Source organism: Myxine glutinosa, chromosome 1 (assembly GCF_964187855.1).
Source record: "Myxine glutinosa chromosome 1, kmMyxGlut1.1, whole genome shotgun sequence".
NCBI lineage: Eukaryota > Metazoa > Chordata > Myxini > Myxiniformes > Myxinidae > Myxine > Myxine glutinosa.
In genome coordinates this window covers 277366057-277392571 of record NC_136261.1, presented here as the reverse complement: position 1 = coordinate 277392571, position 26515 = coordinate 277366057, and the positions used below count along the sequence as shown (strand labels likewise).

The 26515-nt window shown below is 43.5% G+C and overlaps 2 protein-coding genes across 2 annotated transcripts in view; one reads left to right on the top strand and one right to left on the bottom strand.

The window, feature by feature from the left end:
- AREL1 (apoptosis resistant E3 ubiquitin protein ligase 1) overlaps nt 1–26515 on the top strand; it is a 165732-nt gene that overhangs the window by 64324 nt on the left and 74893 nt on the right. Inside the window, 7 exon segments of the mRNA XM_068132168.2 lie at nt 7012–7175; nt 12480–12675; nt 18621–18862; nt 21024–21101; nt 21345–21486; nt 22703–22824; nt 22939–23014. Of these exon segments, the coding sequence (XP_067988269.2) occupies nt 7012–7175; nt 12480–12675; nt 18621–18862; nt 21024–21101; nt 21345–21486; nt 22703–22824; nt 22939–23014 (1020 nt within the window).
- Nucleotides 1–26515, bottom strand: part of ZNF575 (zinc finger protein 575) — a 686770-nt gene that overhangs the window by 610905 nt on the left and 49350 nt on the right. The gene's annotated exons all lie outside the window — the stretch shown is intronic.

Below are 26515 nucleotides of genomic sequence, written 5' to 3'. Positions count from 1 at the left end.
TGACCTGCAAGCGTTAGCTTCTCCCACGACTCACCTGAGCCGAAGTTTGTCTGCCTGCATGGCAGCTTGTCCCACCTGTGCTAAGTTCGTCCGTGCCGACTTTGAGGCGGCGGTTCGTCCTTCGGACCTGACCTCGTCCAGGCTGCACGTGAGGACCGAACTGCGCACACCAGACCACGTGGTCACCAGCAAGGCAATTCCAGCACGTACATCGGTACGCCAATAACCAGTGTGTTTAATTCCCAGTGTGAGTGTGAAGGCGCCAAGTCGGGGTTATTATTAGGTAAGAATTGGTAAGCTGTATCTTTGTCTCCGTTTCTCTGTGCCTTCAAAATAAAAGGCTGTACATTTTGTTGTTACTTTCCAACCTGTTCAGTACGTCTTTTCTCCATTGGCCTAGCATCATCCGAGACCGAATTTGGCTAGACTCAGGTCCATAAATCTCGTGGTGTAACGCCGCTTTCCACACCGTGCAAATCTGCTCGGCACCCATAAGGTGTGGGAAAGTGAGGGTTCGATCGTGCGGTTCTTCGGCACGCTTGTGCACCTTGATCCGTGCACCTTGAAGGTATTCGTGATTCTCCGGAATTAACCGAGGGGAATCGTGCAACAAAATTGTTGTCGAGGAAGGGGAATTTTGAACCCGGCCCCCGCAACAAAATTGGTGTCCGGGAGTGGGATTGGACCTGCAGTGCACTTCACGTACTGCGAAATTACGAGCGAGCGGAAATTTAGTTTAAAACAAATTTGAAATAAATTAAAATTAAATTCGGATGATGGCGGGCCATAACGAACAGGTTCCGGTGGGAATAGAAAATGTAGAGGATGAATTAATGGCCCAGGACACAAAGGAACAGATTGACCTTGTAGTTAATCACGGCACGGCAGAGAGAGAAGACAATGGCGGCGTTCGCACGCAGGGCCTGCGGCGGAGCCTGAGCCTCCTCACCCTAACCTAATCTATGTGGGGTTGGACATGCAGTTATTCATGACACAAATATTGGCGCCCATGAAAGTCAATATGTGAAATGAAAGAAATGGGTGATCGATTGGACAGGAGGGAGGAGGCGAGATGTGAAATGAATTAAAGGGGTAATCGGATGGACACCATGGGGGAGGAGTTTGGGCGTAAGATGGGCGAGGAGTTCGCGGGTGCACGTGATGAGGAAAAGTGGTGTGAGATGCATGTCCAGCGAGAGCTGAAGGACAGCACGGCCAAACGGACTGGGGGAATAGAAGGATTGATGCGGGAGGTAGAGGAACCGACGACGAAGGTAGTTTGAGCAGGAAATAGTAGAGGTGCAGTGGGAAATGACAGAGGTAAAACAGAAGCTAGAGGAGGTGGAAGAAGGAATAACAGAAATTGAAAAGACAGAAGAAGAGACAGGGAATGAATTACGAAAGGAATTGCGGGAATGTGTGCAAGAGTGGTGCTCGGACCGTGATGAAATACCTGCTAATCAAATAGAAAGAGTACAGGTTCTTGAGGCGAGCCGGACGAAGGCGAGTCCCGAGGCGAGTGGCGATTTCGGGAATGTGTTTGGTGTGATCGGGTGTTCAGCTGGCTTGGGGGAAAGGACGGACCCGGGAGTTCGTGAAGGGCCCATTGTGAGGGTAACGACTGACACAGAGTGTGTGGAGAGAGTGTGCGCACCAGTGTGTGGAGAGAGTGCACCGGTGTGTGCGAGTACGGAGTGTGTGGAGAGAGCGTGCGCACCGGTGTGTGCGAGTATGGAGTGTGTGCAGAGAGTGCGCACCGGTGTGTGTGTGTGGAGAGTGTGTGCACCGGTGTGTGCGAGTACGGAGTGTGTGGGGAGAGTGTGCACACCGGTGTGTGCGAGTATGGAGTGTGTGGAGAGTGTGCGCACCAGTGTGTGCGTGGAGAGTGTGTGCGAGTACGGAGTGTGTGGAGAGAGTGTGTGCGAGTACGGAGTGTGGAGAGTGTGTGCAAGTACGGAGTGCGTGGAGAGTGTGCGCACCGGTGTGTGCGAGTACGGAGTGCATGGAGAGAGTGTGCGCACCGGTGTGTGAGTACGGAGTGTGTGGAGAGAGTGTGCGCACCAATGTGTGCGAGTACAGAGTGTGTGGAGAGAGTGTGCGCACCGGTGTGTGAGTACGGAGTGCGTGGAGAGAGTGTGCGCACCGGTGTGCGAGTACGGAGTGTGCAGATAGTGTGCGCACCGGTGTGTGCGAGTACGGAGTGTGTGGAGAGTGTGCGCACCGGTGTGTGCGAGTACGGAGTGTGCAGATAGTGTGCGCACCGGTGTGTGCGAGTACGGAGTGTGTGGAGAGTGTGCGCACCGGTGTGTGTGAGTACAGTGTGTGGAGTGTGCGTGCACCGGTGTGTGCGAGTACGGAGTGGGTGGCGAGATATAATGATGCGGCTCAGGCATCGATGCCGACCGGAATAGGGGTTAGTGAGACAGGTAGAGTACGCGAGCCCCCGATGGGTGGTGCGCCGTGGGGACCGGAGAGAATCGGTGCGGTGTCGGTCTCACAAGGACCGGCGTGCGGGATTCGTACCTCTGGCACCCACACGGTATTGTTGGTGCCGTACCGCGGCAAAAGCGATCGGCGGGTTTTGAGGGGAAATTTGGAGTTTCGGACGAACGCACCTTACCAGGTGAGGTGCTCTAACCGTGGCCGGTTGGGTCATTGTGCGTGGGACCGCAGGGCCCCGCGCAGAGATGAACCCCGGCACCTGGGACCACCAACTCCACCCCCCTCGGATCGTCAATGCCGGCCGGATAAAACCCGATACAGGCGACCAACCACCCGCATGGATTACTTCGGCCTTAGAGGCCGAGGCGTGACCAATTGCCTCCATGGATGGGGGTCATTGCTTAGAAGACTGGGGGGAGTATTGCACCCCCCACATGGGGGTATGGTGGTGTGACCATTCCCCACGATGGGGGGGGGGGGCATGAGCACTAATTTCGGGTTAGGCCCATGGAGGGGCCAGCAATGGTTGCTCCATGGGGGCACCGAAGCACTAGCTGAGGGAGGGCGGGGATAATGGTTAGGGATCTAGAGAGACCATAGAGACAGAGATTTAAGTCGTGACCATGAACAGTAGTGGGGACGTAGAGAGTTTAGGTGGTTGTTAAAAAAAAAAATGGTGTGCATAGTGTAAAGGGACGACGAGGGAAGCACGAGTTATAGAGGAAATCAGTTTAGATAAATGATGCAGTGTGTGTAAGTGTGAATTGAATTGAATTGAGTTGTGGTGTGCAAATAATGGGTGTGGAAATAAATGGTGTGGAATGCATGGTGCGAAGGATTGAATGGGGAGAGTGGAACCCATTCACGAAGACCTGGCGGGGTAGTTTAAAGTTAGATAGAGGGTACAGGTAAATTGCATGGATATTGACAACTGTGGTGCTGATTTGTGGAAATAGTTTTTTTGTGAGGTGCATGAGGTGGTGGAATGGCTGGGCGTGTGGCTTATTAGTAGTAATAGTTATTGGGACACTCCGTCACTGGTAGCTCATCGGCCAGGTAAGGCCGCAGGTAGGCTCAGGGAGCCAGTTAGGTTAGTGTGAGTGGGGCCCGAGGATCCAGGGAAAGGACCCGGGTTTCCCAATGCCAAGGTAGGCATCAGGGGGTAAGCGCCAGGGAGGGCCTTCCCCAGGTAGGTTAGATTGAGGAGCAGGCAAGCTCGGGAGGCAGCTCCAGTGAACGGAGGGGTGCAGGTAGGTAGACCTGCTGGGAGAGCCACACGACCCAGCCCCGAAATTGTGCAAGGGCACAGATAGAAAATTGTTGGGGTTAGACCCAGATTCAGAGGGGCACCACAGTGTGGGCAATGGGAATTCGGGTTCTTAGAACCACATAGTTTAAAGAAGGCCGATTGGCAGGGTACAAACCCGGGGAGATTAAAATGTGTACATGATGTTAGAGTAGTTAGGATTTTGTGAAGACCCCTTCGCACCATCCACAACCATCCACATGGGGATGGATTTCGCACCACGGGACTCAATGTTTGATTGGTAAGATGCATCACGACGTGAGTACGAAACATTGTGTTCATTCCGCCTTTCCTTCCTGGGAGAACCTGGGGGGAGTTGGTGACGAATTTGGAATAAAGAGGGGACGTGGGAGACAAGACGTAGAGATGAATTGTAAAAATAAGGAGGGCTAGGGTAGTGTAGTTAACGGTGGGGGTACGTACGGGTAGGGCCAGGCTCTAGTTCACTCTGCCGGTGTTCCTCTCACCCGCTTGTCATACCTTTGTTTTGCATGTGCCACCGTGTCTTTTCCTGTTTTGCTCGTTGCGTCTTCTCTTCTTCCCCGATCCAGGACCATCACGAGGACTTACCTTGCCGTCGCAACATCTTGCTGCCATCCACACTCACTCCCATCATCCCATCACTCATCACATTATGGACCACTGGCTCTGTGGCCACACCCATCTCCATGGTTGCACCTCTTAGCTGCCTCATCATCTTGCCACACATGGATCACATGTTGAGTGGCACTGACGCCACGCATTTGGACCACGATTCCAGTGGCCCTGCTCAAGAAATAAAAAGTGATCCATGTGTGCAATTATGAAGATTTAGATGGCCCTGATCTTGTAATGGCCTGTATGCCGGTCAGGGCCAGCCGGTTTTTGTTAGCCCGCCTACCAAGGCAAGAAGACAGAAGATGACGCCAGCAACAAATTCTCCAAGTGTTATTCCTCAAGTCCAGGTCCTGGGTCATAGTTTTTGGTGAAATAAATTGTGTGTCGTGTAAAATGTAAAAATGCTGCCCACCTGTTATGTGTTTAGTTTCAAAATTCTGGCAATATGTGAACAGTATAAGGTTGTGGGTGTGAATCTGTTAGGTAGTTTCCTCAACGCATTAGGAGGGACATATTTTGTTTAAAAATGCACATTTAAATGTTAAAAAAAAAAAAAAAAAAAATTCGCACACTGGGATTAGAGCAAAAAATGTTAGGGGAATCACATCTACGTGTCACACTAATAGTAATGTTAAATGAATGCCAGCTCACCCCAGCCGCTCCATGTGGACGACTCGGGTCGAGTCTCGGTGAGATGAGGGGGTCGTGTTGCGGTTGTGCCCTAAAGGCAAACCCCCTATAGTCAATTGCACGACAACATGTAGCCTGCAGTAGTCAGTTATGTCTTAGTGAATGTAAAGATGAGCTCTTTCCCATGGTGTAGTAATCAAGACCAATATGCATTCAAGTTAAGCAGGATGTCAAGCCTTCGTGTGGCTGGGAGAAGCCATTACTGATGTGCAGGAAGGCGTGGCCAAAAGCACGGCCCACGTTGGAGTTTGCAAAAAAGCACCGAAAGGACTCTCAGACTGTGAGAAACAAGATTCTGTCGGCTTTCATGTGTCTTTCACTGAGGAGAGGCTTCCGTCTGGCCACTCTGCCATAAAGCCCAGATCGGTGGAGTGTTGCAGTGATGGTTGTCCTTCTGGAAGTTTCTCCCATCTCCACGCAGGATCTCTGGAGCTCAGCCAGAGTGACCATCGGGTTCTTGGTCACCTCTATTACCAAGGCCCTTCTCCCCCGATTGCTCGGTTTGGCCGGGCGGCCAGCTCTCGGAAGAGTCCTGGTTGTTCCAAACTTCTTCCATTTAAGAATTATGGAGGCCACTGTGCTCTTGGGAACCTTCAATGCAGCAGAAATTTTTTGAAGGCTTCCCCAAATCTGTGCCTCGACACAGTCCTGTCTCTGAGCTCTGCAGGCAGTTCCTTCGACCTCATGGCTTGGTTTTTGCTCTGATATGCATTGTCAGCTGTGAGACCTTATATAGACAGGTGTGTGCCTTTCCAAATCATGTCCAATCAATTGAATTTACCACAGGTGGACTCCAATCAAGGTGTAGAAACATCTCAAAGATGATCAAGAGAAATGCGAGGCACCTGAGCTCAGTTTCAAGTTTCATAGCAAAGGGTCTGAATACTTGTGTCAATGTGATATTTCAGTTTTTTCTTTTTAATAAATTTGCAAAACTTTCTAAAATCCTGTTTTCTCTTTCCATTATGGGGTATTGAGTGTAGATTGATGAGGGAAAAAATGAATTTCAACGATTTCAGCATAAGGCTGCAACATAACAAAATGTGAAAAAAGCGAAGGGGTCTGAATACTTTCTGAATGCACTGTAGATCTGTTGTGGTTAGTATACCCTCTAATTCTGGTGTTTGCTTAATGGCTAAGGTGGCTGGCTTAAGATGTTAGGGTCTTGAGTTTGAGCTCCTGTCGTGCCGTTAAATAGTACCAGGTGGGTTGACTCAGCCTGTCATTCTGAGGTCGGCAAAATTAGAATCAGCTTACTGGAAACTGGGGGCACTCCATCAGCGGCACAGCCACACCCCCGGCAATGATGCAACCAACAAGTATGCACTTTGATGTAAAGATGAACCAACTAATTTTGGGGCCAAGAGGTGAAAGGTCAGAGGTCATGCTAGGTAAAAATCTGTTGCCACGATAACTTGTGAACCAGCAATGGGATTGTTAGCAAAGTTGGTGCAAGTATGTATTATGATGCAAATATAAACCGATTTGATTTTGGGGTCAAGAGAAGAGGTCAAATATCAGAGTCTGTAATGGATTTTCGTGACCGTGATAACTTGTTAATAGTTGAAGGGAACTTAGTCAAACATTGTACAAGTATGTATAAAGATGTAAAGATGAACAGATTAGATTATGGGATCAAGAGGTAAAAGGTCAGAGGTCCCATTAGGTAAAAATTCTGTTACTGCGCTAACTTGTGAACCAGTGATGGGATTTTGACTAAATTTGGTGCAAGTACATATTATGCAAAGACGAGCTGATTAGATTTCGGCTTCACAGGTCAGAGGTCATCTCAGGTAAAAATGTGATACTTGCGAACAGGTGAAGGGATTTATATCAAACTTGGTACATGTATGTATAATGCAATAATGTGGGTGGGGGGCATAGCAGGCGACATCGTGACGTCCAAGTGTGCTATTCTGGTTTTTTTCAATGAAGTATTTTACATTATGCAAGTGACAACCATATCTTGCTTGCAGGCCCTGTCGACCCAAATAAAACAAGAATTGTCGGTCATTTCTCCACGCTGGTTCTGACTGAAGATACTACTCATGTATTTACCATGGCACCTCTTAATGAGTATGACAATCCCACTGATCAAGGGCTAAATAAGGAGGATGACTACGTGCTACAGCTATCAGAGGTGAGAAAAAGAAAGAAAGAAATTTTAAAAAATATGACGACAGGCAGATATATGTCGATGGTGTCCCATATAACACTGAACCATTTATTTATTAAATGGCTAATGCACATGTTGGACGATTTCGAGGAAAATCGGCATAAATCAAGAACATGGGAGCACTTGTTTGGATTATATGAAGTGCGTTTTTGAAAGCTTGCAAATTATGTTCGTCTCCACCATTTTCTTGGATAACTATTCTCGTGCATTGTCAAAAATCAGCACTTTTTGTAGCATTTACTCAGAAATGGACTGAAATGCTTGTTCATGGTCCCACACAAATGAAAATTTGCCTCAGCGCTGATCAAGAGATGCTCAAGAAGTATCATCATTTGATAATTGTGAGGATATGCATACTCCAACATGTCTTGCAGAGCAAATGACATTGGAGTAGATTAATCCTCAATGATCTCGTGGAGAAAGCAAAGCTTGTAAGGATGTTGGTTTGTTTTGATTTGAAATTCCTGTGACATGTTCGTCTGCAAAATGCGGCTCATAGTGATTTAATTTTTTTTATTTTTGGAGATTATCCTCAAGTCCCAAGGATTTATGTGGCTGGCACACTGCTTTGGCCCAAGTGCCACAATGAATTACCTCCACCATGGTAGGTGGGCGGAGGTTATGTTTTCACTCCTGTTTGGTTGGCTTTGTTTGTTTGTTGTGACTAGGCTATCTCAAAAAGTGATGCATGGATTCCAATGAAACTTAGTGGACAGGTTGGGTGTGCGACAAGGAAGAATTGATTCAATTTTGGTGAAGATCCAAATCCAGATACGGATCCGAGAATTTTTTCAATTTTCAAAGTGATTCTTCACCATCGAGAGATGGGGACAAAACCAATGAATCGCAGGATATTTGAGTTATGGACAGATTATGACAAAACTTGGTGGATGAATTGGGTAGGTGACAAGAACAAGCCGATTTTATTTTGGTTGAGGTCCAATGCAGATACGGCCTATCGGTGGGATACAAAACATAATCTATTACATTAATGAATAGGATTATAAATAAATTGATATTTATGAAAAGGATAAAATTTTAAAAAACCACCTTTAGAGGCCATTTTTCCCCGCAAGCAGGGGTTGGCCTTTTTCGGGCACCGTGGCTGTTGTTTTTTGTCCCCTTTTTGAAGCAATGTTTTACGGCCGGATGCCCTTCCTGCCGCCAACCCTTTTCGTCGCCTTTTTACGCACAAACAGGGAATTACCAGGGATATATAAACATAATAACCACCTTCAGAGGCCATTTTTCCCCGCAAAGCGGGGGTTGGCCTTTTTCGGGAACCGTGGTTGTTGTTGTTTTTTGGTCCCCTTTTTGAAGCAATGTTTTACGGCCGGATGCCCTTCCTGACGCCAACCCTTTTTGCCGCCTTTAACGACAAACAGGGAATTACCAGTGAACTGGTACTCAATTTGCCGACCTCGGAAGGATGACAGGCTGAGTCAACCCCCCTGGCGTTAATTCAGCGATCGACCGGGATTCGAACCCAGGATCCTAGGATCCTAAGCCAGCACCCTAGCCGCTAGCCCAACACCAGGGCCCAACACCAGGAATTACCAGGGATGATGTATTATATTTATATTGATATGATATTTATATTGATATGGATGATATTTATATTGATATGATATGATATGAAAAGGATGATATTTATCGGTGGGATACAAAACGGTTTACGGTTTATACAAAACAAAACATAACCAACATAACAACAAAACATAACAACATAAAACAAAACAAAACATACAAAACGGTTTAAAACGATTTATCGGTGGGATATCTATGATCGGTGGGATACAAAACATAATCTATTACATTAATAAACAGGACTATAAATAAATTGATATATATGAAAAGGATTTTTTTTTTTTTTTTTTTTTGTATACAGAATCGAGGCTCGTGAAAGAGCTAACATTTATCACACAAACAAATCAAACAGACAAACAAAATATATAAAAAGAGGGAGTGGTAGACAAGATGGGGAGAGAAGGGGAAGCACACAAACACAACATTTGAGAGCAGGGACATCGGGAGATGTGTGGGAGGGAGAGGGCTTGGGGGGAGGAGGCGTGGGAAGGGGGAGGGGGTGGGAGAAGTATAAAACACAAGGACACCAAGGACTTTCAGGAAAGAAGTTGGTATTTCAAAAAAGTGGATTTGGGGTGAAACTAGTGGGGGTAGAAAAGATCAAGGTTTTGGATGGGGGAAGATGAGAGATGGTGGTGAACAGCTGTTTTAAAGACCTGGAGGGAGGAATGGGATTGAAGAGAGTGAGGGAGTTTGTTCCAGAGGTGGGAGAAAAGAGGAATGTAGGAGTGAAGGTGAGCAGAGAGTCTTGATTTTGGCAGTTTAACCATAAGAGGGTTGCAGGCAGATCTTGTGCGACCTGTAGGAATATTTGGGGGACAGAGCCCAGAGAGAGCTGAGGGGGGCAAGGCCGGAGAGGAGTCGGTAGAAGATGGAAAGACCACCAACCTGCCTGCGGTGAGTGAGTGAAAGGCCCTTGGAGTTAGCTTCATCGCGGGAGATTCCAATGATTCTGAACGCTTTGGTTTCAACAGCGTGAAGATGAGCTAGGTGTGAGGCAGGAGCACCAGCCCAGAGGGGAGAGCAGTATTCCATTGAGCTGCGGATGAAAGCCTTGTATGTGATGAGGAGCTCAGGTGTGCCAAGGAAGGACTTCGCACGACGGAGGATGCCCAGTCGGCGACTGGCTTTGGAGGCCAGATTTGAAATGTGGTTTTCCCAGGAAAGATCATGGCAGAAAGTGAGACCCAAAAGCTTGAGTGACAGAACTTATTGGAGAGGATTATTCAGAAAGTGGATGGGAGGGTTGTCCAGTTGGTCTTTTCGGAGAGACATCGTAAGAGTGTGAGATTTGTCAGGATTGAAAGACATGTTCCACTTGTTTGCCCAGTCTGTGATTTTGTCCAGGTCTGCAGAGAGTGAGGAGGCTGCAGACTGCCGAACTGAGGGATGAGGAATGGAGCGACAGAGAGTAGAGTCATCAGCAAAGAGATAGCGATATTTCAGAGCGATATTTCAATTTTTTCCATGGAGTGGTTTTGGAGATATAGAGGTGCAACTTTTTTCGATTTTTCCAAGATGGCTTCCAAACCATGTGACATATGACATCAAAAATGTACACTCTGCATATGTATGTGTAGGGGATCACGTTTTTGAAGTTTCGTGTTGATCGGATATGGTTCGTTTTTCTATCCAAGATGGCTGCCAAAACACGTCACCTCTGACGTCACAATTGTCATAAAACATTCTACATGGGTGTCGCTCCTACCCTGAAAGTTTTGTCTCAATCGGACATGTGGTTGCTGAGAAAAACGAGGTTTAGCCCGTACGGATGGATGGACGGTCAACCTGAAAACATAATGATTCCGGCCACCTTTGGGGGTGGAAGCATTAAAAAAAAATCCCTACTTGGCAGTGTTCTGTATCCCCAATGCAAACGGACATTTATTTTAAGTTAAAATGGCCATATTGCTATGTATTTTGTAGCACTATATGAATGCTTAATCCAGATAAGCTATAGTCTATCTGCCAAGCCAGAGGGAGATTATCTTTTCAGAATTAGTAGAAAAGGGGTGCGTTGGAACATCTCCTATAGCTGCTATTATTTTGCTATTTGTATCAAGTGTTCGCAATTGGGCACCTAATATCAGTGGCTTAGAATGGCTGCTGTAGGGCATGCCCAAAATTCACCCCAGTTTCCTGTATTTTTTGTGAATGACATTTTTCACTCTTTTGTCTATTTAAACTTGTAAGAGTCGACTGTATAAAGCTACCCACAATTTTTTTGCAAATGTCACTGCTCTTTTGGAAGTAGCTTGCTCCTATCGATTAAAATGTGCAGGCCAATTTTCATTTATTTTAATAAAGTTGAGACTCGTGGACGAGCCAGAACAGTGTTTCTTAGCCGGATTTCTGAGACAACCCATCCGTCCTGGTATTTTGGTCGCCGCAACCCCCTGTTATTCCCTACAAGGGTTGAAAAAAAAGACAGGAAGGGGGATTTTGAAACAAAATTCACTTTTCTGGGAAAATACTGTATTTATGCAAGTGGGGTGTTTTTTTTTGTTGTTTTTGTTTTTTAACCCAAGTGGGGAAAACTGGGCTGGGCCCAATAGTGCCATCCCTGACTACATGAGTAACAAAAAAGGCTGGAACCTGGGCCATTTTTATTTCGTTTTTGCACACGTCAATTTGGGGACTAGTCTTACTCCGCGAACATCGTAGCTCGTTCTCAACATTGATCAGTCTGTTTCTGGCTTTAGTTTTGATTATTCTTCCTATCACTACTAAGATTGAGAATGCAAGTTCACATTGTTAAGTCACTGGGAGCATCACTAGGACTAGTGTAACTGCTCAGCGCAGACAGCTCACGACCCACCCAGAAACCGATTCACGGCCCCCTTAGGGGTCACAACCCACCATTTGAGAAACTATGAGCTAGAACATAGAATGGATCAGGACATAGCAGAACAAAAGGAACAGTAGAAAGATAGGGGAGAAACATACTAACAGTGGGGTTGAGGAACAAAATAGAGGGAGACTTGGAGAAATATGGGATGTGGGGAAGAATGAGAGCTAAGGAGGACACAGGGGGTGGACAAGATGGACAATAAGAAGCAGACCCTCGGGAAGGAAAAACTGAAACTTGGAAAGAGTTGTGCTTGAGGAGGGATAATGTGGGTAGAAAAGACCATGGTTTTGTTTGGGGTAGTTGGGGGATCATGATCTTAAATCGTGGTGAACAATTAAATAATTCTCAAATGTATTATAATTCATTCTCAAAGATAATACAATATACCATTGCGGTGATCATGCAAAAATTGAGCAGATCCACTGCAAGCCTGAAATTCTGCAACACGCTAATTTCCAATCACTTGAATGTGTGCTAGATATGTGCTGTGGTGCTACACAGTGCTGTCAGACATGTCCGTCGTTGAAAGCAGATTTTATCATTGTCACCATTTCCTCAATTTGTTTACTTACCGACTTTTTACTTGTTTTTATTTAATTATGCTTGCAACACAAAATGTGTGAACAATAAGAATGTTTCTGTCAAAATGGAATTTGACTGGAAAAGACTGGAACTTTGATATTTGTATTTTTTCTTGGTTCTCAATTGCATACCCACTTGGGAAGTTCAGTTTTACCATGATAGTGGATAAGGACCTCAATATATATTTTGTTATGGATGAAATGTAATGTTGCACTCTGTAATTAAACATCATATCATTTGAATCAAAGCTAAACAGTGATATGATGGATGCTCAACGGATTGGTGGTGGCAGTGTGAGCTACGTGTACGAGATGTGTGCCATACCCGATTTATGGCACATCGCAGTTTCCCTCACTGTTTACCAGATTGGCACCTTCACGGCCTCACTGCAACACTGCGGGCGCCAGATCAGCAACGGCAAGTTCGGCGTCATCGTACTCAGCAGTGAGTCTGATCCACCAAAAGCACATCTTGTTATACATGGTAGTTGCACAGTTAATCTCTGTTTAGCTGGGATACTGTGTGCTGTTGCAGGGATGTAAAATTCAGGAAAGCAAGCCCATGTAAATGAAACCATTTGACAGACCAAATCTTGTCACTGCAAAAGCTCCAATAGCCAGCAGGTGGCAGATACATACTTCCGAGTGCTGTGTTAATGAGAGAAGTTTTGATCTTGAGGATGGTGATAAATGGCCTCCGATTCAATCTGAATAAATAGTCCTCAATGTACAGAGCAATAGGATGTGTGGAGTTATCATGAGTAATCTCATGCTTGAGGATACAAGTTCAACAGCCATTTACTGTGTATGCACCTTATTGTGGTCATCATGGCGTAACTCACTCTGCTGCATCACTATCCACATGGGCTGGCTGGCAGGATTGCTTAGTGGTACGCACACTCGCCTTTGAGCTATTGAGCTTGGGTTTCAATCCCGACTCGGCTATAAAGAGTCATCGTGATGATTCTTCGGCAGGGTGGTTAATCGATGTGTGCGTCGTCCCCCAGGTGGACCGTAAACTGGGCATCCTATGTGCCAGCATTAGATGATGGACGTTAAAGATCTCACGATAATTATGACGTCATAGGTCACGTGGTACGGACGCCAACTTGGAAAAACGTTACACCTCTATCTCCCAAACCGCTTAATGGAAAAAATTGAAACATGGCTCATTGTCAAGTACTCCCCATGGGGAATAAGATGTGTTAATGATGGCGTCGGTGCCTTCATTATGACGTCATAATTCGACAAGTACAATGCTTGATTCGATAAGTAAGTAAAAAAAAAAAATTCTTATGAACAGTTGGGTTGTATCATTTGTGGTTCTAAATATATTAACCACCAAAGTTGTCTGGGTCTTTTTGGAACACCCTGTATGTTATCCCACGATGCCCCTTTTCAGTGGTTTATGTAGCATTTTACAAATTGCGTGAACCATTCCGCCCGTTATATCTATCCTGCAGTGCCCAGCCCGTTGAAATTGCCTCCACTCGCTTCCCACGTTGTTAAGGTTGTAAAATAATAAATCAACCTGTAAAATGACAATTCGAGCTTCTGGCATTTATTTCAAATGTGTGTGATTCAGAATTGAAACCTCCTCTTACAAAAAGCTCCTTTGCATTTATTGGATGGGAGTTTGTTTGAGAGTCTTATCAAATTACATGAGGGGGTCATCCTCATGGGGTCATCTTGATGGGTTGTAAAATCCAGTTATATTGAATATCCAGTTATATTCAATTTTTATGGGGTCATCTTGCAGTGCTGGAATGGTGGCAAAACTGTAGTTGCTAAATATTGATTTACATATATTAATAAGAATTATTTTTGTATTTTAAAAAAGGTAGTACGGATATTACTATTTGGCAGATAAGCTATTACCACATGCATGCAGTATACAAAACGTTTCACTCGCACCACCACGTACCTTTGAAGGGCGGCCCTGGACACTGAATTGAAGCCGTGTGTGTGGAAAATCGGAATTCGTGCAATATATATATATATATATATATATATATATATATATATATATATATATATATGTGTATGTATGTATATATGTATGTATATATATATATATATATATATATATATATATATATATATATATATATGTATATATATGTATATATATATATATATATATATATATATATATATATATATATATATATATACAGACTTGGCATTTAATATGGAATATTTTTTTTTCTTGACTTGGGTTTACTTTCTTAACTCAGTATCTCAATCTGGTGAGTTTCTTTTACACTTTGGTGATTTATTTGTTAAAAGAACCATGTCACTGATTGTCTGTCGCAGCAAGAAGTCAACAACAGGATTATATCACAGGTGGCATGGCAAAATGTACGAACAGGTGCATTTGACGATTGGCTTCACAGTCGGGTATACAAGGGTTGTTGCGTTCTGTATTAGTGGAAAACAACTGCTGCACGTCTCCAAAAGTTATTGCCGCTTCCTCTGGAAATGGTCCGTCAACTCGACAATGCTGTTTGTCATGGAGTGGTGGCTTTACAAAATTACAGCATGAAACAGCGTGCTATTGCTTGGCAGTATGGCATGACTCAAGGTCAGGTGTCAAAGATCCTGAAACGAAATGCTCAGAGGGGTGTCCCTACTCCAATACCGAGGCCAGGACATCCCCGCAGAACCACAAGGAAGGATGATCGCCAGCTGCACCCGTTAGTCCGCAATGGCCGTACCAAGTCAGCTAATCGGCTTAGGGCTGAGTGGCAGCAACTGACAAATGTGCCTGTATCCAGAAGGCGAGTCAACCAACGACTGCTTCAAGCAAGCTATCGTGCCAGGCGTCCCCTGAGAAAGCCACGCCTGACCAGACAACACAGCCAGCGCCGATTAAAGTGGGCCAGAGAGCACCGTCAATGGCAGCCAGGACACTGGAATCACGTGACCTTCAGTGACGAGTCTAGATTTCTGGTCTATCGTCAAGATGGCCGCGTCTGAGTGCACAGACAAGTGCATGAAGCCTACAACAAGGATTGTGTAGTGCCAAGAGTCCAAACTGGAGTTGGTGGGGTGACCGTTTGGGCTGCTTTTCATGCAGGGGGCAAAACTGACTTGGTTGTTCTGAATGGAAACCTGAACCAGTTCAAGTACAGGGCCATTCTGGAAGAAACATTGCTTCCATTTGCTCGTGCAGCCTTTCGAGGAAACTTTGTTTTCCAAGATGACGATGCATGATCTTGAGGATGATCCAACATCGTGCTTGCATGATCCAACACTTTCTTGCTGACCGTGGTGTTGAGCATATGGAGTGGCCTGCCATGTCCCCGGATATGAATCCGATAGAGAACTTGTGGGCAGAATTAACGCGTCAAATCGACCACTTGGACCAGCAGCCGACCTCTGTGCGTGAATTGCAGCAGGCTATTGTAACTGCATGGCAAGCGATTCCTGTCCAAACCTTGGCAAATCTCGTGAACAGCATGCCTCAACGTGTACGTGCTCTCCTGAATGCTCGTGGGGGTTACATGAAGTACTGAACTGTAATTTTACTGTCGGTAATCCCAGTCGTAATTTAACTTTTGTTTTTGTTAAAAAAAATTTGGCTAATGTGCAAAATAGAGATATTTCTGGAAAACGTACAGAAGTTTAACACAGTACTGTCCATGAATTGAGTTCGATATCAGTTTACATCACTTTCAAGGATCAATTTATTTGTTTCAAAACGTCAAATGTGGTTTTTGTTTCTTTTAAAGGTCACATTAACAAAATCTAGAATAATTTCAACATAATTCCAATGAACTTTTGGTTCTAAGACATCTTGAAAAGTAAGTTCACCCCCACAAAAAAAAGATTCCATATTAAATGCCAAGTCTGTATATTTTATTTTATTTTTTTTAGACTATCTATTCACTTTCTTGTAATAGCTTCCTCTTTTCTAACAAATTCATGGTGGTGAAATAAAAAACATCCCCACTCTAGCAATTTAAAAGTTGCAATCATAAGAATATGACATAATAATAATAATACAAGCACAGGAATAATAAATAGTTTAGCAACCACACTCTAAATGGATGACGATGACATAAACCGAGAAGGAATCTGAATAATACTCATACAGCATGTACTTAAATTGTTAATAAAAATATATTGCAGCAATCCTGAAACAACAAAGGGTTTGGTCAGGATGATGGGTTGTAAAATAACAAATCTACCTTCAAGCTCGAGCATAGAAATTAGAATGGGAGATAATGGAAAGGGTACTGTGCCCTGTTTTTCCTCATGGCTGGCAAACAGGTGCAGTGGGCGGGCAAACAGGACTCTGCGGAGGCGTGGTGGGTAAAGACTGTCCAGGAATCGCTGCCTTGTTTGTGCTGGAAGATAGTAGAAGCCTTTGCTCTGCCTACCTCTGCAGCGTCCAGCCTGTTGTTTCCTGCAATAACGATCACAATTGCCCGCCAGACTAGAACATCAACTGCCAGCTCTCCAATGGAAACTGACTGTCCCCCCAAGCTAACCAAACTATTCACCGACTGCCAACTTTCTTCCTAATTGACTGAACTGCGCACGTACCCACGGTGTGCCTTTTATATGCAAGCCGTGGGTGGAATCCAGATCACTCAGCCAGGCGTCTACTTATGGCCTTCACAAATAGTCCAATTCTGTGCTGATGGGGCCATGGAATATCAGAATGTCATGACTTTTTCGCAGGCTTAGAATTTGGGGGTCGGGTGTGGGGTAGTAGGAGTGGGGTGCTCATCAGTAAAAAAGAGGTGCGGTATATGGCTAAACTCAGGCTTATGATAATTCAAGTGGCAATACTATGATTGACAGCTGACCTTGCGTGCATAGCCCAACCTCACCTATCCAAGGCAAGGCGAACAGCACAAAGGCATTTGTGTTTTGTCTTTATAAAGTTTAGAGACCACCATGACTCCCACCCTTCCCCAGGCACATGTAGTTATTTTATCTTGTGCTCTTGCCTACAGGGTCCAAGTGTGAATGTATCTACATTTGCTTAAAATGCTTCATTCACTTCCTTTGTCTGGTGTCAACATCTGGTCAACATCCCTGGTGTTGGGCTAGCGGCTAGGGTGCCAGCTTAGGATCCTAGGATCCTGGGTTTGAATCCCGGTTGATCGCTGAATTAACGCCAGGGGGGTTGACTCAGCCTGTCATCCTTCCGAGGTCGGCTAATTGAGTACCAGTTCACTGGTAATTCCCTGTTTGTCGTTAAAGGCGGCAAAAAGGGTTGGCGTCAGGAAGGGCATCCGGCCGTAAAACATTGCTTCAAAAAGGGGACCAAAAAACAACAACAACCACGGTTCCCGAAAAAGGCCAACCCCCGCTTTGCGGGGAAAAATGGCCTCTAAAGGTGGTTATATTCACTTCCTTTGTACTTTACGTTGGGGATGCGTTCCTGTAAAGTGAGAAATATCGAAATGAGGTAAATCAAAGCAATTTTTCTCATCAGAATTGATGGAATAAGCAGGGGATGTGTTCCTAACGTCATCACTTCAGGTATTATATTTCGCTTTTTACCTGTGATATTACCCTTTTTGATTAATGGAAGTTATATTCAAGTTCAAATACATATAAATAAATAAAACAAAACAAATACCAGATATATTTTAATAAAAGATAAACCTTTTCAGGAAGCAGATGAAGGTGGTAGTGCGTATTCTTCTTCTCCTTCTTTAATGAACGTGGGCATATTTATCTATGGGAGGCAAAATGAATAACCCAGCAATCCATGAATACCAGCATCCATTCGCCGAATATAATCTAATTTCACTTCTGAGGTAACACTTTTACAATGCCTCTTAGCAACAGTGAATGTACATTTACAGTACATACATTTACAGTACAGTTCTTAAAAGTACAGTAGTTCTTACAGCAAAGCAAAGTACAGTAGTTTTTTTTCGGCATTTTGCGATCTCTTCATTTGGTACTTTAACGATGTATTCTATCGTCTTTATCAGTCTTGTAAGTTCTGAAAACGCTCGAGAATAATAGGTGCACAAGTGTAAGTTGAGACAACGAATATTGAGAAGTGGTATTAATAACGTGACGACGTATTTGCAAAACGACATAAAAAGAGGCAACGTAAACTGGAATACTGTATTACTGTACTTACAAAAGCTTCAGTGCTTTGGTTTGATCTCCCTTTTGAGCATACATTCCTTTGTGGTTAAGTTAAACTGGCTGTCCTATCTACATTTGTTTGAGTGCTTTCTATCCCACATTGCTGTCTATTTACTCTTACAATAGAATTCCAAATATTTTGGGTACCCAGGCCATATTGCTAATTACTTGGAATATGACATCTCTACACCATGAGAAGATGTTTCACGAGGACTTTTATAAAGAATCACTATGTCTTCCCATTCCCTTTGCCTGTTGTACACTCAGAGGACGAATCTATCGAAGTCGATCGAAACATATGCCGGACGGGTGCCAACATTTGTTTTGAGGCCTACCTGTGTCCTTCTTTGCATTATCCTGCTTGGTTCTGCTCTGACAGCCAACCATCTTCACCGTGCAAATTTATTGAGAGCTGTCCTGGCCTTCTGTCACAGAACTCATTGAAAAAGCCTTTAGCAAATGAGAAGACTAAAAAATTGAAGAAAGTCTATTGTTATATCTCACCAAAGGTATTTAACCTTTATACTCTATTAGTTGCTTAAGTAATACTATTGTTTACTTGTATGGGGATATGCTTGCCTGCCTGCTTGCTTGTGCATGCAAATGCTGATGCTGGTGTCATTAACACTGGACAACAAAAAAGAAAACTTTCCGTCTGCTACTGATGTAAATGTAGGTGTCCTTTGTTGATTCGAGCATGCTGATTCCAAATCAGAAGTCAGAATTGACTCAGCACGTCAGGGTTTTTAGTTACAGAAAAATCACATTTTTCAGGCATTGTTTCTTGAAGGAAATCGAGCATATTGCACAATGTAAACACATCGTATGATGAACTGTAACTGTTAACCATAAACTGAAGCACATTGAACAACATAAACGCATTGTATATAAACTATAAAATATACATTAACTGTTTAAAAATGCTTTAAGCACTTGATTTCATGCTTGTGACTACTAGCAGTGGTTTGTCTCTGAAGAAACCAGCAGTAGTCCCCCCATAATGTTGGGGTTGAAACGCCCCTGATAGGTGTATCCTCTCACCATGCTCATCACTCACAGCACCAAGGTTGGCTTGGAAGAAGTCCAAGTGTGAATGAAGAAAATGAAACTTCAGCGACATACGGCAACCTATTTATTCAAAGGCCTTTACATGTTGAACCAACTCAGCAAAGTGAGTTGCTCTGTGGTTCCCCAGGAAATTCTGGACTACCAGTTTGAAATCCTCCGATGTAGCTCGGTCCAGTGGGTTCAGCTTTGACTGCAAGACTGGATCGGACAATAAATCCCAAATTTGTGGTCCAATAAAAATAAATGCGTGGTCCCATTAAACAATTGTCATTCCAAACAGTTCAACATATGTGTGGTGCCCATGTCTTGTCTTGGTCACCAACCTTGCAACCAAAGTAGTGCTTGTATGTGACCTTGAGACGATTGGTAATGCTTTTCAATTGGGTATAAGGTGTATACTTGCCACATGCATAGCAAAAGCAGTCTAAACTGTTCAGACATGTTCATCCATTCATATCAATCTGAAATATAATATTAAAATATAATATTGTACTGTTATTATAATACTAGTATAAAAGCACTTCAAAAATGATGGGTTGGAACAGTTTATTCGATGGTGCAACCTCGTGAGTGTACCATAGTCTGAAGCCTCGGCCTAGTGTCACGTGTGCTTATATCTTTTAATTTATTTATTAGACATCATACGGACGTAAATGAACACTTGTTTTACTCTGCGCATGTTGCACATCACGTGCACCGAATTTCACCTCCTTGTGCTTTGTATTTATTGTTATTTTTAAAAAAAATGCTTCTGTACACCGCCCTTGAGGCTCGGTTTGCAAGCCACCGTCTACAATTCCAATAGAAGAGACATAATTATTCTTTTATGGAAAATGTTTTTCGAGTTTGTTTTATCTTATAAAAAATAGACCGCAGTGAACACGCATTCACCTTAAAAGATTGGCCTGTAAAACTCGACTCAAATCGTCCTTACGAAGGGGACAGACGTCAGTACAAACACACAAACTGACATTGTGTTTTATATGGTAGATTGAAGTTATACACATTATTAAGAAGAAAACAAAAAATACATGACCTTGGATTTCCATTTTTTTCTGTAACTAAAAATTTGTGTGTTGGGTTCAATCTGATTTCAGTTTCGAAATCAGCATACTCAAATTGGTATAAGACGATACTTTTACCTCGGTAGAAAATTTGTTGGTGTCCAGTGATATCCATTGTTAAAATTGAAATTGCTATAATAGCTTAAGTTCTCTATCATCATGTTATAATTGCAGCTTCATTATATGACAAACTATAATATACCGGAAATATGTAACTCTTCCATGGAACATGCGAGGATATCATGGAGAAATTATGTGCTCAGCAGCATCTAATTTTGGCCGCATGTTCGAAGGCAAGGCCGTTGCTCCTTCTCTTGGCTTGTTCCTTGGTATCGCTGATAAAATTGCACCTGTTGAATTGCTTAAAACATTCTTCCTCCAAAAGACTAAAATTCACTTTTGTTCTGTTCGGGAAGATAAATTCAAATTAACTTTATTATTTGTCTTCATTTCTGATTTTGTACATATTTTACCTGTAGGTATTGTACACCTGAAATGTAAATATAATATACTTTTTTTTCTTTCTTTTTTTTTGCAGCAACTTGTAATCAAAGAGTTTTATTTCAAGCTAATACCATGGAGGCTTGCCACCTTTCGTGTTTGCCACGGAACAAAGGTACATGGTGCTGTTGCCTTTTTTTGTGTGTCTTTGTGTGTTTCTTCACTGTCTTGGTTTTCTCTTGGTATTCCTGAAGCTTCGACCTTTATCTCTGTCCACCTTTCCTAATTTCTCCCTGCTGACCTTTTGTGATCGATTTTAAGGTCCTCTTTTGTATCTTAAAAAAAAGACTTACTTTATTCCCAGGCTATACCAACCTGTATTCAAAGAGTGCAACACTTTTTCCCCCTCTTCACCTAGTTCTCATTCAGGGGTCTTGACCCAGTGCATGGATTGCCTACACTTCTCATTGATGATGGAATGCAGTCCCCAATAGAGATTGCCTGCCAAGAGCGCAATGTCCTTGCTGCCACCTACATGCGTTTCTTGCTGAGGAGCATAGGTTTGTGAACTCATAATTTGTGCCCACCAATCCAATGATGCCAAGACAAAAGGTGGTGGTCTTGGAGGGTGTTGTATTGTCAACGAAGTCCTATGGTTTGATAGTTTGGAGCAGCTTGAATAGATTCAGAGCAGCATAATTTGGCCGGGCAAAGCGAGATCGAGACCGTTTATTCTTGATACGTGAAACGCCCTGCAACCCATGTCTGCAGAACACAGACTTTTTAGAATGCTGGTTGCATTTTCCATCCACTCATCATGTAATGTTATTTAAAAGTTATCCATGGATAGCTGCTCCTCCTTTGAAAGTTTCCTGTCATTCGCTCGAGCAGTTGTGGAGAAAATGTATTTAAAAGGGAACTAAAGCGAAGTTGATGGCGAGCTATCGCAACTCCCCACGCTTTCCATCTAAAGCAAAGTTGAAAGATGCCAAAAAGTTCCACCAGGAATGACTCAATATCAAATTTTGAGTTTAATTTGTTTTCCCCCGTTTTGAACCCTGTGACGGCGTGACGCTAAGTCCACACCCCCTGGGGCATGAACACGGGGGTCAAATAAAAAAAATTGACATTTTCCATATGAACCCAATGTTGATTATAAAAAACAGTTTCATTTAAAAATGTGCCCATAATTGCATTTTTTGGTATTTTACCTTTTGATCCCGCTATAGCGGTGCCAAAAATGAGTCTACACTGTTCAGACACAAACTCTTGCACATGCACCTTCTTGCTATGTGGTGATCATAACTACCTAGTTTGGTGAATTTCAGCCCAACTGTTTAGGAGGAGATAGCATGACAGAAGCACCTGATCACACTCCCTCCCCCCATCCACCCCCCGTGTTTTTTTCTCAAAGTGTGTGGGGATATAAATAAAGGTGAAAATGTGAAGGTGGGGAAAAAAAAAAGTGAGGGTCTCTGCCGACATTCCACAACACGGTCAAGGATGTCTTTGGACGCCAATTACGAGAGATTAAAATATTTGCCCAGGAATGCCAAGAAAATGCTCCATTTCTGTTCGTATTAATTTGAATGTCAGGAGGAATGTAAGGTTGAAACCAAATAAAGTACAGTACAGTGGTTGCTCGAATGAACTATTAAGGGCAGTGGCAGAATCATTTTCGAGAGATGACATGGCTAGTGGAGAGGTTATTTCGATTGACCATGAACAGGCCTTCCAAATGAGGCTACCCCTTTCTTGCTGTTTTACCTTTTTCAGGTGGTTCAGAAACTTTTCAGGATAAGGTGAACTTTTTCCATCAGGAGGTGCGACGGTTGCATGGAAAGTATTTGCGAAAAAAAGTGGTTCTGGATGTTGATCGGCTCTCGCTGCTAGAGTCGGTGAGGCTGCCCCAAATTAGGCATGCACATTTTGGGATCTATTGGTGTAAAGTTTGTACTGAATGACCGAGAGAGAATTCCGTCCTTTTGTGTACCCCTCCCTGCCTGCTACAGTCTATGAGCATCACAAGCAGCTTCTCTGCTAATGACTGGCTGAAGAACTTTGAAATTCGGTTCAAGAATGAGGAAGGTGAGTTATCGAAAGTTGCTCTCGGCTAAGCTTTATTCTTGAGCAAGGTTCTGATTCCACATATTGTATAACACAGGGTTCCACAACTAATTTCTGATAGCAAATCTGCATGACGTATAATGTTTCATGCACTTTTGTGCTTTGGTATCCTCTATTTATTATATGCATAAACATGGCAGAATCTTTCCCACATATCCATTCGCACCACTATAAGCACACGCTCCCTACGAGAGCCGCCAAGGGGCTCATGTTATTAGTCCCCTACCGGTGTACACCGGAGAGGACTATAGGTTTGCACTCCGTCTGTCAGTCTGTCCGTCTGTCCGTCCGTCACGCAAATAAGTTTTCCGGACTTTTTTCTAAACGCTTAATGCTAATGATTTCAAACGTGGTACATGGTTTCCTTATGATAAGTTACAGATCAAGTTCGAACTTCACGACGTTTCGATCATTTTTGACAAAGCTATGGCAATTTGAACTTTGGTAATTTCCCCAACAGTTTTCCGGACGACAGACTGCCGGTACGGGACATGTATTGCAGCGCAATACTCAGAATGCTTGTTATATTTATGATTATTAATCCCATAGGAGAGTACCCACTCTATGGGTGATCTTATTCTAAGCATGCAATACGTTCTTCGAACACATCCCTTTATTTGGGCAGTGTTTTGGCAACAGGCCACTGCCCTGATCCCTGCCGAAAATAAAATTAACCCGGGTTGCGTATATTAAGTAAAAACTTGTACTGCTAATATGCACATGTAATACGTTGTGGTTATATAGCTCAGATAATTACCTCCGACACCGAAGGTGGATGGAGGTTATGTTTTGTTTTCACCTTTTGTTTGTTTGTTTGTTTGTTTGTGAACAGGAGATCTCAAAAGGTTGTGGATGGATTCGGACGAAATTTGGTAGGGAGCCTGGGTATGTGATAAAGACAAAAGTATTAGATTTTGGTGAAGATTTAAATCCGGATCCAGATCAGATAATTTTTTGGCGATTCTTTACCATTGAGTGATGGGTCTAAAACCGATATATAGTATGATATCTCAAAAAGTTATGGGCGGATTTGGACGAAACGTGCTGGACATGTTTGGTGTGTGATAAGGACGAATCGATTATATTTTGGTGAAGATCCGAATCTAGATCCGGATATGAGAATTTAAAAATATATTTAGTGATTCTTCACCATTGAGTGATAGGGCCAAAAACGATATATAGCATATTTCAAACTGTTGTGGTTGACTTGTGACAACTTGGTGGATGTGTTGGGTAGGTGAAAAGAACAAGTGAATTAGATTTTGGTTCAGGTCCAGATCCAAATCCAGCCTATCAGTGGCCTTTCACTCACTCACCGCAGGCAGGTAGGTGGTCTTTCTGTCTTCTACCGACTCCTCTCCGGCCTTGCTCCCCCAGCTCTCTCTGTGCTCTGTCCCCCAAATATTCCTACAGGTCGCACAAGATCTGCCAGCAAGCCTCTGATGGTTAAACTGCCGAAATCTCGGCTCTCTGCTCACCTTCACTCCTTCATTCCTCTTTTCTCCCGCCTCTGGAACAAACTCCCACACTCCCTTCAATCCCACTCCTCCCTCCAGGTCTTTAAAACAGCTGTTCACCACCATCTCTTATCTTCCCCCATCCAAAACCTTGATCTTTTCTACCCCCACTAATTCACCCCAGATCCACCTTGTTTGTAATTCCAACTTCTTTCCTGGTAGTCCTGGCAGTGTCCATATGTTTTATGCCTCTCCCACCCCCTTTCCCATGCCTCCCCCCCAAAGCCCTCTCCCTCCCACAGATCTCTCGATGTCTCCATGTCTCTCGGTTCCTGCTCTCAAATGTTGTGTTTGTGTCCTTCCCCCTCTCTCCCCATCTTGTCTACCGCTCCCGATGTTATTTGTTTTATGTGTCGGTTTGTCGGTTTGTCTTTCTGTGTGATAAATGTTCGCTCTTTCACGAGCCTCGATCTTGTATACAAAAAAAAAAAAAAAAAAAAAAATACAAAACGTAAACTGTTCAGCCTGGCGAAGGTATGCGCTCTACCGAGTGCCGTTCTAGTTCCAATTGCACCCACCATCCTCCCAAAGTCAGAAAATGCCAAGATAGCTGATTTTTTTTGTTTTCTTTAAAACCTGATGTAATCCAACGATTCTTGCACATGTACAACTTCAATCCCTGAAAGTTTCAGCTTCCTATGTCAAATCCTCTCAGAGGAGTAGATGATACATACACGACTCACAATAAGTTAGGGATATTGGCAGGTTCTTCGGTGTGGTTGATTTTGTGTATTAATTATGTTGAAAAAAGTTGTTTGTCCTAATTCTATGGTTATTAATGAGTGTGAAAAACACAGCATTCTTGATTTCAATACCCTAACCCGAACCCCTATAAAAAAAAAAAAAATACTCACTCCCACAATATCTCTAACTTATTGTGAGTAGTGTATATATATATATATATATATATATATATATATATATATATATATATATATATATATATATATATATATATATATATATATATATGTACATATATATATATATATATGTACATATATATATATATATATATATACATATATATATATATATACAGACTTGGCATTTAATATGGAAAATTTTTTTCTTCTTGACTTGGGCTTACTTTCTTAACTCAGTATATCAATCTGGTGAGTTTCTTTTACACTTTGGTGATTTATTTGTTAAAAGAACCATGTCACTGATTGTCTGTCACAGCAAGAAGTCAACAACAGGATTATATCACAGGTGGCGTGGCAAAATGTACGGACAGGTGCATTTGACGATTGGCTTCACAGTCGGGTATACAAGGGTTGTTGCGTTCTGTATTAGTGGAAAACAACTGCTGCACGTCTCCAAAAGTTATTGACGCTTCCTCTGGAGATGGTCCGTCAACTCGACAATGCTGTTTGTCATGGAGTGGTGGCTTTACGAAATTACAGCATGAAAGACCGTGCTATTGCTCGGGAGTATGGCATCACTCAAGGTCAGGTGTCAAAGATCCTGAAACGAAATGCTCAGAGGGGTGTCCCTACTCCAATACCGAGGCCAGGACGTCCCCGCAGAACCACAAGGAGGGATGATCGCCAGCTGCACCGGTTAGTCCGCAATGGCCGTACCAAGTCAGCTAATCGGCTTCGGGCTGAGTGGCAGCAACTGACAAATGTGCCTGTATCCAGAAGGCCAGTCAACCAACGACTGGTTCAAGCAGGCTATTGTGCCAGGCATCCCCTGAGAAAGCCACGACTGACCAGACAACACTGCCAGCACCGATTGCAGTGGGCCAGAGAGCACCGTCAATGGCAGCCAGGACACTGGAATCATGTGATCTTCAGTGACGAGTCTAGATTTCTGGTCTATCGTCATGACGGCCACGTCCGAGTGCGCAGACAAGTGCATGAAGCCTACAACAAAGATTGTATAGTGCCAAGAGTCCAAGCTGGAGGTGGTGGGGTGACCGTTTGGGCTGCTTTTCATGCAG